We start from the raw sequence: 12,019 nt of genomic DNA, 5'->3' as shown, positions 1-12,019 counted from the left end.
CAATGAAATGTAATTATGCCATATCTTGTTTATAAACAAGCAATACCTCAGTAGAAACATGTATTTTAAAAGTCTGATCTCTAGAAAACAACTAATTTTAAAATATTGACATTTTTATCAAGTTCTAGCTTCATCTTGATGAGGATTGAACAAAATGTGTTCTTAACCAGAATAGTCATTTATTTTCTTTCTTAGAAAATGTAAAGCATGGAAAGCAAAGATTATTACATATTTGATTCAATTTTTGTCCCTTTTAGACTTAAGAGTGGTGGTTCATTCCTCTCTTAGCTGGTATTTTCTACCCCTGTGGCAAAATGACTACATAAAATAGAAATGAGAACAACAAAGTTGAGAAAGAGCACATTAAAGTTTAAATCTCTAAAATTAAGCCAGAATATCTCGTTTAAGTCTCTATTAAACACTACAATCCTTTCACAAATAAATAATATGTAATACCAAACTAGCTGATTTTGAAATTTTAAACTGTTTCAGAGAAGCCAATTTTTAATGAAGAAAAAACAAACAACATATCTAAAAGTAGTATTATGAGACTAAACTCAGAAAAATAGAAAAAGAAATGAATTTAGAAATCAGAAATCCTAGGCTGCAAATCCTGGCTTCATTTCCTAAGGGTAAGAGAAGTCTGAACATACCATTTTGCTTTAATTAACTCCAATATTCCCATTGGTAATATGGGAATAAAATCACTGACATATGGTAGAAAATTATTTTTGCAAAGTAACTAGTATATCTAAAATGTTTTTTAAAACTACACTACCCACAATTTAACAAATGTATCAGTATTTATGGTAATGGGGAGGTCTGATGTGGATCCAGGTTTTCTGAAGACTGAATCTTATACAATTTGAGAGCTCTGTTAAGGAAAAGAACAAAATTACAAATAAAAAAAAAAGTTACAGGGGAGGGTGTAGCTCAGTGGTAGAGTGTGTGCTTAGCATGCGCGAGGTCCTGGGTTCAATCCCCAGTACCTCCATTAAAAAATAGTAAGAATAAGTAAAGAAATAAATAAACCTAATTACCCCCCCCCGAAAAAAAAAAAAGTTACAAAAGTGAATATTAACATGAACACAGAGCTCCTGTAGTTTATCCTTCATTACCTTGACAGTAAGTCTACCCTCTGGGTTGCCAGTATGAATAAAATTTTTATTGTCTTTATTTAGCAAAGATATACTATTTCCACTCTCCAACTCTTTATGAAAATATAATAAAAGTTCAAGATCAAACAATTATCAATAATAAGCCAAACTAATAAAATAAGTGTAAAAAATTTAATAATATTGTGTAATATACACCTGTAGTTCTGAGATATATCAAAGATAAAACTGGGAAGCTTACGATCAAAATTTTAGATGACAGTCTAGTACAATATAACACTAACAGATACTAAAGGGTAACTAAGAAGTTGTTTTGTAGGGGAAAATACAGAGCCTGAATGATTTATTACTTATCGAAAGGAACTGGTAGTTACACAAAATGTGGGAGACAGGGGTGGGCATTACCAGGTCCCATACCTTAACAAACCAAACAACTAATTGAAAGCCAAACATGGATAATGAAACTGCCAATTAAGCAATTTATGAAATACAATTTTCATTTATTTTACAACTAAATATTCCAACTAAATTAGAAAAAGTTACCAAGGCCAGGGATAATCTCTCTTTCCAAAATCATCATCCGTCAAAGAAGACACCAGAAACTGGCTGTCTTTAGCCCACTTCTGGATACAGGGCATGTGAAATATACAGAAACATCCTGAACAACTCCAAACCTAAGACAAAGGTAACAGAAATTAACAGTATGCAATGACTTTTCTTTGATAATTCCATAATAGTTTAAAATAAGCATCACACTTATTTTCAAAAACTACCTAAGGATTAAAGAAAAAAGTTTTCCTTCCAATTTAATAGAAGCAATGTTCTTTATAAAAATTAATTTACATGTAGAACATTTTAAAGAAAAATATGGATTATCTAGGTTCATTCAGCTAGAAATACCTACTGCTAAATTCTGGACAGCTTCCAATTTTTTTAATGTATATTTCATACTTTAAAAAAATGAAGTCATACTGTACTGACTGATACATACTTTCATAGCCTTTTCTTTTAACACAGTATAAGCATTTACTATTATCAAATATTTTCATACAAAATGATATTTATAGCTGTACAGTAGATATCCATTTTGATTTATATACATAATTTAACCAATTTCTGGTTGTTGGACATTTAGGTTATTTCCAGTTATAAATACCACAAGGGAATCTTTAAACACAAATATGTACAAATAACCTCTGTGCCACCCTATTACATAAAACCTTTAGTCTAGCACTTAATGCTAAAGTCTAAAAATTAGGTGAGAAAAAAACTTGAGAATATATATGTAATTTAAGGAATAACAGTAAATTAATTTTTAAAACCAGCCAACATTTTGCTATAAATTGATAAAAATCAATTCTCCTTTCGTCATAACATTTTGCAGCTGTTTAATAAAATCAGACATAGAGTATACTGTGTAAGCTAGCAACAGTATTGAAAAAGAGCCAACTTCTTAGTTTGAATTCCCTCCTAATAAAAAGAACTGGGATGCAGAAGTAAGAGGACAAAGTAGGAAAGAGGAAATGCCAATAAATTGTATATTGCTGAGCTGATTACCGCTAAGGGCCGAAGTTCAGTCCTGCTAAGGACACTCTGAAGAACCACGTAAAACATGCCTAGGACCACCCCGTCCCCAACCGCTAACAAAGAGGAGGCTGGGGCACTCACCCCCCCTAGTTCCCTAGGGTGGAATGTTGCCCCCAGGGGCATTAACTCTGCTGTACTTCTGCACTACAGCTGGACACTGGCTGAGTCAGTTCCCAAGAAGAAAGCACTGAGGTGGAAAAAAAATCTACACACACAGCAACTGTTAAAGGTGGTACTGTATCCACATGCAGAGGCTATTCATCCACTGCAGCTGAAATCGAACAAACCAATCAGATGTGACTCGGCACCAAAAGTACCTGCACCTGCGATGCTATTCCATCCAATGTACCTTAAATATTGATCACCCTACATGGCCAACCCATTTCATCTGACCTGATTGTCTTTCTCTAGGCAACACTGCTATAATAGCAGTGGATTAATCTGAGGCCTAAATGGTGAATCTGTCATATTCTGTCATCACTTCCCCTTAATTGCTTCATTAATGCCCTTTTAAATTCACATACATATAACTTCACCATTAGGCCATAGCATCTCTAAGTATATGAGTTATCTCTGAACCCATCTCTCCCCGTTAACTCCAGCCACTTTCCACAGTGCCTTCAACACTCGCTCACTAACAAACCATAAATGTGTCACTGTTAGGTTTTACTTCCTTGAAGGCGGGGAGCATATTTATCTTTTTTTAAATTGGCTGAAAGTAATGAAATACAGTTTATCTAACATTTTAGTATTTGTGGGAATTTCTGAAGTACAGATGCTAAAAACGCTTTACCAAATTGACACATGCATTAAAACTGAAGCTATCTGCTTCAGTTATATTAACAGTGCTAAAAATACTGATTGCACATTTAGAGGTATTTTTCATTTAATTATAGATTTCCAAAATGAATTATGAATTCATAAACAAAATTCTCAAATGAAGTATTTTTAAACAAAAATAAGCAAAAAGAATAATAAATAGATACATATTGTATATGCAAAATAAGATATTTGGGGGAGATGCATTAATACAGAGAAGGAGAAAAACTTACTGCTTGGTTTCTCTTCACTGAAGCAATACAAATTAAGCATGTCATAGCCCCTGCTTGAAAAGCTTCATTTACATACTGTTTTGTTCGCTCTAATTCACGTACATCTCCATCTTGAAATTTAAAAATTGAAAACTTCATGTTAAGAAACATCTAAAAATAACACAAACTCACTAGTAACACTACATTATATGAGACATGTCTAGCAATATCAATTGCTCAAAATATAGATGAAAAATGAGAAGTTTAAGGAAAAAGCAACCAGTGAACTGCTAACCGGTCACAAAAACCGGTCCATGTACTACATCTCATGTACTTGACTCAGAAACAGTTACTTCCACCCTCTCTCAGAGTACACTTGCTTTTATCACTGCTACAGTCCTTAACAAATTCGGTGGGGGCAGAGCCATAGGCAATGGCAGCAAGACATCAAGTCACAAGGGAAAGCCAACCAAAGAGCAAAGTGAAAGGAACGGAAAAGTCAAAGCTCAGCAGAGCCATTTAGCCTGAATACAAGCATATGCGTAAGAGTGTGTGTCTGTGTATGTGTGTGTGTTTGACACACAGCATATTCTTAGTAAAATTCTGCTGAATGAAAAGATTCTGAGGTCAACACAGCATAATAACCTTGTTTCATTAAATTATGTTATTTCTGCTTAACAAAGAAGCATGAGCTTCTCAGAAAAAGATTACTAGACTGTATTTTCTTTAGGTAATTATTGAGCATTTACCTGCTAGGCAGTGTACTATTACTATTTCAAAGAGATTAAATAAGCTACCTTAATTTTCATTTTTCGGGTGAGAAAACTGAGGCTCAGAACACTGAAGTAACTCCGTATGCCTCCAAAGTGAACCGTCCTAACCACTATGCCATGAAGCAGCCAAGGGTTACAACAGGAGGGTGCAAGAAATAACAGCACAACGAAAGGCAGGAAAACTGCCCAAGAGCACACGTGACACCAAAAAGACAGTAATCTGAGCCACTTTAGTTTAAGAGAAATAAACCTACAGGCCTTCAGGACAATAAAGATTATTCGCTAGAGGTTGACTGAGTCTCCAAGGAAAATAGACAAATGGCATAAACTATCACTAAGTACAGGCAATAAAATGGTTCAAATCAAAATTTAAGCTACCAAAAGAAAATTAATAGACCTTGATAATTCTTTACTTTCTATGACTAAGTAAACAAAACACTTATAAAAACATGCTCTACCATAATATAAATACAAGTATAATTAAGGATATTAAATAAAATATATATAAAACCACTTCCAAAGATATAAAATATTATTAAATTATTAAAGACAACTGCTTTATTTTAAACAAACATCAAAGTTTGAAGATTATCCTTAAAGGTAGACTTAGTAGTCATACTCTGTGTGCTTATTTTGCTTTTCGGCACAGCTGGCTCTAACAAACACAAAACATTTTTAAATTGCTTCTAATCTAACAGCTAAATGTAAAACAGAATATGAGAGAAAAAAACAGAATATGAGAACAGGATGAATCGGCTTTAATAAAATAAAGTCTAATCTTATGTTTACAATATTTATGCAAGATTTCTTTGAAAATTGTATTAAGATTTGGCTGCAGCAATAAAGTATACTGCCCAAGACATCATGGGGGATAGCACGGCATTTGAAGTCACGCATTTTAAAAAGATCACTCTGGCAACTGAAGAAAAATGAGTGTGAGGCCAAGACTAAAAACATTAAGAACCAGTTAAGAGGCAGTTATAGCAGATAAAGCAAAAAACAATCTTGAGCAAGTTAATATATCTGTCTCAGTTTTCTCATCTTTAAAACAGTAATAATAGTAATAGTACAATCTACCTCACATGTTTCTTCTGTGGATTTAATCCACATATGAAACAGCTGTAGGGGCCTGAATTAAGATAATGACAGTATGTGGGGAGAGGGTGGGATGGATTTAAGAAATTTAGGAAGTAAAACTCAGCAGGACTTGGTGACAATTAGACTGTGTTGCTTCTAAAAGTCAATGTTTGCACCAGGATTCCGAAGGAAGGAGTGCTGTGTTTGAGGAGACATCTGACGTGGACAGAGGGGAGAAGTGGTCATGAGTAAAACACTCTCATGTCATCCCTGCTCCCAGAGCTCTGGCTGGGTGGGTGACTGGGGAAACTGTAGCACTACTAATAGAGATAAAGAAAACAAAAGAAGAAATGTTATCTTTCAACATATGTTTGTGTGTCCATGGGCCAGACGGACAGAGCTACCCATCAGGAAACTGATCATTCAAGTTTGAATTTGAGAGAAAGATCACAAAAGTATGAAGGCTGTGCTCAGACAGAAAGAATGAAGCTCTCTGGTAAAGTTCTGGTTTTCAATTCACTAACGTGAGATGGGAACCATCTCATTACCCTGGTGTTTTTTGCTCTTAAGTCAAGTGATCAAATTTCCTTACTTCGGTAGAGGCATAGAGACAAAGTACAGAACACAAAGGAACAAAAATCAAAATATTTATGGATTTGATGCAATACAGTATGAGAAAAATTGCCTTCACTCTTTAAGATGAAAGCCAGATGAAAAATTAATAAAACTTACAAGTGAGAAAAGTTTTCTAAACACTAGTATCACTGAATTTTCTATTTAAAAATAAAATCTGTCTCTCTAGAATGGCTTACGTGAGGTCTTCCTGAGGCAGGAAACTTACAGTTACTTTCTATGAAGTCTTCTAAAAACAAGAAATCTCCTAACCTCGAGGTTCGTCTTTATCAACTTTTCCCTGGCTGAGCCAGACTTCTTAGTCAAGCCTCCTAATCTTAATTCCTTGGCAGATACGGCAAATTCCTTGGAAACCTTTTGATGAGGTGTACCTCTGCTCACAATGCCATCAATATACTCAGGCAACAAACAATAATACATGCAAAAATGTTCCTAATAATGACTTTAAGTATAAAATGTGAAAAGTGTAAGAGCCCTTACATTTAAAACAATCTATTTTTACACTCAGTACCAAATCCTTCACAACATCACTTTGACCCTCTCTCTCATAAACAAATGTGGCTTTAAGAGTAACCCAAATGTGTTATTTACAAAACAGAAACAGACTCACAGAGATAGAATACAAACTTTTGGTTACCAGGAAGGAAAGGGAGTAGGAAGGGATAAATTAGGAGTTCAAGATTTGCAGGTATTGACTACTATATATAAAAAAGGTAAACAACAAGTTTATACTGTATAGCACAGGGAACTATATTGAACATCTTGTAGTAACCTATAATGAAAACGAATATATATATGAATATGTATGACTGAAACATGCTATTTATCAGAAACTGACACAACATTGTAAACTGACTATAAAAATAAATAAATTTCTTTTTAAAAAAACAGACACATTTAACATGATGAAAAAGAGAAAAATGAAGAGCAGATACAAAGGAATATTCAAAGTCCTCAAGTGCAATTAAATCTTAACAAGGAACAACCTGACCCTACTCATCTCACAAAGAGCTTTGGCACCTATCTCCCAGCAGTCTAATGAAATGCCAATTAAACACAAAGGAGGACTTCTAAGGCTGTAAGAGACATTGTCATCCTATTTGCTTTATAGAGGGATTAGCATTATACAACATATAACTCAAATAGTAAAACGTACAATAATTCAATTCTCCAAACAGAAATGCTCATTCTTAAGATGCAAAAACTATTCCACATAGGGTAAAGGTGTTAGAAAAAGTCAGGAATATATTTTCATTGATGTAAAAAAAGTCAAAATTCAAAAGTACCTGTCTGAGTAGTGTAAGTTATAAATGTATTAGCAACTATTTTTCCTCTTTTTCCTTCCAAATCTTCATCTCCTTCTTCTTCAGATGAAGAGCTAAAGTGTTCTTCAACAAGCTTTTTGGCTGCAGCTTGATTAGCCTTCTTAATTTCCTCAAATTTCTTTTGAGACATTAGCTCTGTTTAAAAGAAAAAAAAGTGAGTTTCACTTCTGCAGAACAATCTCTCAAAAAGCAAGGCATGAGGTACCAAAAAGTCATTTTAAAATAAAGTCACCTTTGGTGCATTCTGTTTTACTATCATCCATGAGAAAAGTTATTTTCAAATTTCTTGTCACACAAGTAAAAAGAATTCCACAATAAAAATTTTCACTTTTGTTAAATATTCTGCTAAAAGCAACAAATTGTTCTAGAAACAGAGTGACTAACAAATCAATTTTTTAAATGATCAAGGTATGATAAAGTATCCAAAAACTGGTGATCAACCTCAAAACAAAGACATTAACAAAAATTTAAATGAAATGTTTAAAAAAATGAACAGTACACAGTGATTTTTAAGAGGTGGGAAATAGACCCATTGTTTACACATCAGAATCAGCAGCGGCAGGTGCTTTTCCACACCATCCTCTTCCACATTACAGCCCAGCCTGGCCTGGCTCACGAAAGACTGTGCACAAACAGTATTCAGTGTATACCCACTGTGTTTACAATCTGCTTCCTAGAAAGCTCAAGGACTTTTTGTCTTTATTAAAATGTGGTCACAAAACATATTTATTTAACAGAAATCCCACACAAAATGTTGCTAACACAGAAAATGTGCTTCATATAAGTTCGTTTCAAAAAGAAAAGTGAAGTAAGTTTTGGATTAGTTGTTCTGCTATTCTCTTTAGAACTGTCCGCACTTCTTATTTTGTGACTTGGTTAAATAATAACGGAAAAAGAATGAATTACTTCATAGCACATTCCCACTGAGACTTCAAACTCAAAAGTAAGGACCGTGAGAATTTTCTTCAAGCACTAAGTGTTAATAAACTCTCTGGACAGCAACCATAGTTCAAGAAAGGAGCCACAAACACAACGCATTGTTCTTACTTCATCAGGTGCCCACATTGGTGCCACTTTATGCTCAAAACTGATCAGCCACTACCAATATAAACTTTCTTATTTCAGGTGGTGGATTTGTACTTAATGATATTTTATTTCCTTCATGAAATGTTTTCCTTTTCTTGCTGCAGCCAATTTGGCTGGGGACTATTCAGTATTTCAAGTAAAACTGGAGGAAATTGTACAGGGATCTTTGAGTACTAGGAGAAAAGTAACTGCTATAAGATACATGACTCAAAACTTCACGTACAATAAGACGAGAAATGTCATTATGAGAAATGAGCACTCACGAATACATTTTTTTAAAAGGCTGAATTAGACAGATATAATAAAAGTATTCATAATCTGATCAATGGATCCACATAAGATTATCTCAAGCAAAGATGACAAAGCAACCTTCCCGCGTATTATTTCTCACAGTCAAATCTCAATTATCCAGTTGGAGGATGCTTGCTTTTCTACTATCCATAAAAACCAAAAAAGTTTCCCAGAACTGTTCACAGGCCTCCATCTTGCACACCTCACCACCACAACTATCATAAACTCAGAGTATCACCTAACTTTAAAATTAGCTTAGGAGAGAAACATTCAGAAACTCAATTTGCTCCTCTCCCAAAAAAATATATTTTGAAAAATACATTTCAAACACAACAGTAAAATGATTTCAGGGTTTATTCTTTTAGCCCCCTTCACTCTTCCATTAGTGTGGAAGTTAGCAGAGGCAGCTGAGAGCTGTGCGTGCACCCTCAGGCTCCACTAAAATACTGTCTTGGATGAAGGATATTGAAAGGCTGGAGGAGGCCGCGCCAGACACATCCAGGAAAAGGACGTGAAATTTGTGAATAGGGACCCCAGTCGAAAAAGTACCACAAGCCCAAGGGCTCACAGGACACAGACAATTAAAGCTGTTAAACTGAGGCAATCAAGCGAAGATGGAAGATGACAACTGGCCCCCGAAGTGGGAGCCACAAGGTGAAGCGGAAAGCCTAAACCCAATCTAAATGGGGTTTCTGCGACTCAGCCCAGCCGAATGCTGCCATGCACAAACTTAGTAAAGCCACAATCTTATTTTACAAGAAAAAATGTTAACCAGATTCTTACGTGATTTTAAAAAGCAAAGAAAAACAAAAAAACTGTTCAGATTGACTGCATCGTGTCAACCAAACCAAAATATGGGATAAATCAGACCCACCACCACCCGGCCACAATCCGCAAAACTTTTGGTCTAGGGATTCGGTAGGCAAAAAGAAAGGATAGACTCCTGGACGGAGAAATAACAAAGATTAATATCAATTAAAATTATGATGAAAGAAGTGTGATGGGAATTGGTCTAGAATGAGGAGGTGCCTGAGAGGTTTGAGAAGTGAGGCCAATGATAAACTCCCGAAGGAGAAGCGGGCAAGGGCGGAGGCAGTTCTGACTAGGAAGTGCCTAAATCTGCATCCAGGTGAGCCCGAGGACGTGGGCCATTCTCACCACTGGCCACGGAAGTCTGCGGCGCTTCCGATCCCGCGGGGCTGCGCCGGGCTGAGCTACCTGCAGCCGCGGCGGTGGCGGTTCCTCCGAGGCTGGCGCCAGGACCAGCAGCGCCCACCGACCGCTTCTCTCGCCCTCCTCCGGCGCCGCGGAGATAGATTCCATTTCCTGAGGAGGGGGCCGCAGTGGCCCGTCCTCGGGCTCGGCCTCGGCCACCGACCACCTGGCGCCAGGAAGCTTCCATCCCTGCAGACGGAAAAAAAAAAAAGAGAGAGAGAGAGAGAGTGGAAGGAGCGTGAGCCCAGTGGTGTCGAGGCGGCGGGGAAAGGGCAGCGGGGGGGAAAGGGCAGCGGGGGAAGCCGGTGTGAGGAGCGGAACGAGGAGGGTCTCCGCCGCGCGAGGACCGGATCTGAAAAGGTCGCGGCCCTCTCTCTCCCAGAGGGTGAGTCCCCGATAAGCCCAGGGCATTGGAGATAGACTGCAGAGGGAAAGGACCAGGCAGAGAAATGGACTGCAGGGCAAAGAGCATCCAGCACCGGAGAAGAGTGGAGGAGGAGGAAAGCGCTTCCTCGGCCTCAGAGGGAGCCGGTGACAGGACAACAGCAGACTCACCCCGCGGCTCCCGCCGGGAACCAACTGCAGGAGCAAACCCCAAGAAAAGCTACGTCTCCTTACCGCCGGCGCCAGCCCCCGGCGACTACAACTCCCAGAAGCCGCCGCTCACTGCTCGCAGAACGCGTGGCATCACCGGCCCCTTCCTTATCCGGGACTGTCTGTGCGCGGGGCGGAGTGGGGGCTGGGCAAAAAAGCCTCCAGGCGCATGCGCTGATTGAGCCATGCTTTTTTGAAACTACAATTCCCGGCGTGCACTGGGGCTCCGGCGGGGTTGGCGCACAGAGAGGGCGCGGGGTGGGGAGGTGGGCGGGCCCTGAGGTGTTCCGGATCCCAGAGGATGCCGTCGCTTCCCGCGACTGCCCTAAATTCAGCTGGGTATCGGGAGTCAGTCCTGGGGGCCATAATTGGCTGTCCACCATCTTTAGCCTTGCCTTCGGGCCTTCAGGTAGTAGGAAATTTTTCTCAATGATCGGAAAAAGCATTTACAAGGAAAACACTTCGGGATCAGGGTAGAGAGAGGGAAAGCTGAGGGAGTGTTGCGGGAAAGTAGCTGGAGTAGAAAAAGCGCCCTTCTCACTACTAAAACAATGTAGAGAGTAAATCTAACGGCATTAGTGTCACAGTCCTTTATAGTTTACAATATTGTTTTCCTGAAGCAGGCCGATTTTTACCTTCACGGCAGCTCTCTCAAGTAACCTTAATAATGAAAGTAGCTGAGAGCCAGGTCAGGTCCTAATTCTTATGACTTAGCTTTTTTCCAGTAAGAGAAAGAGAAAGGGAGAGAAAGAAGAGGGAGAAATTTCAAAAATTTGGAAGTCTAGGATTGAGAAATATATTGATTGCTGTTTGGGACTACATAATCTTCAACTTAATTAACTAATTCCTCTACATTATTAATAAATAGCTAGTATTTAGATAGCATTTTATTAAATGCCAGGCACTGTTCAACGGGTTTTACATATGTATGTATTTTAACAACGTGGTATTCACAATAATCCTGTTATCCCCATTTTACAGCTGAGAACACTGAGGCACAGAGTGGTTAAGTAGCTTGTCCTTGATATAGCTAGATATGTTATCATCAATTTCATTTAAACAAAGACTACAGAAAATTTCTTATTCAGCATTGTAGCAGACCCAGAATCGCAACTTAGTTGTGTGACTCTTGGTGACTCTTGGCCTATACTCTTAAAAACACCACGCTGTTTGATTATTGTGAAAAAGTATTTAATGTTTACCTAGAAAATTTAAATAATTAGGTTGATTTTTCTAGCCAGGTTAAGTGCAAAAAAACTTAAGAAGATTGATTCTTTTTTTGCTTTACTTAT

General features: G+C 37.7%; 1 protein-coding gene across 3 annotated transcripts in view; it reads right to left on the bottom strand.

The window, feature by feature from the left end:
- The window catches only part of NFXL1 (nuclear transcription factor, X-box binding like 1), a 48,416-nt gene extending 37,504 nt beyond the window's left edge, over positions 1-10,912 (bottom strand). Inside the window, exons 1-5 of one of the 3 annotated variants that reach the window (XM_006198106.4) lie at positions 10,752-10,912; positions 10,077-10,322; positions 7,503-7,676; positions 3,755-3,864; positions 1,659-1,789 (exon numbers count right to left, since the gene is read on the bottom strand). In XM_006198106.4, the coding sequence (XP_006198168.2) occupies positions 1,659-1,789; positions 3,755-3,864; positions 7,503-7,676; positions 10,077-10,320 (659 nt within the window). In that variant the 5' untranslated portion in view covers positions 10,321-10,322; positions 10,752-10,912. Of the gene's footprint in view, positions 1-1,658; positions 1,790-3,754; positions 3,865-7,502; positions 7,677-10,076; positions 10,323-10,688 lie in introns of all 3 variants that reach the window. The other 2 variants (XM_031687602.2, XM_031687616.2) reach the window with 2 other exon arrangements.
- Between the last annotated feature and the right edge of the window lie 1,107 nt (positions 10,913-12,019).

The sequence above is a fragment of the Vicugna pacos genome, chromosome 2, assembly GCF_048564905.1.
Source record: "Vicugna pacos chromosome 2, VicPac4, whole genome shotgun sequence".
Lineage (NCBI taxonomy): Eukaryota > Metazoa > Chordata > Mammalia > Artiodactyla > Camelidae > Vicugna > Vicugna pacos.
Note: the sequence above shows the minus strand (reverse complement) of the source record. Positions and strands in the feature narration are given on the sequence as shown.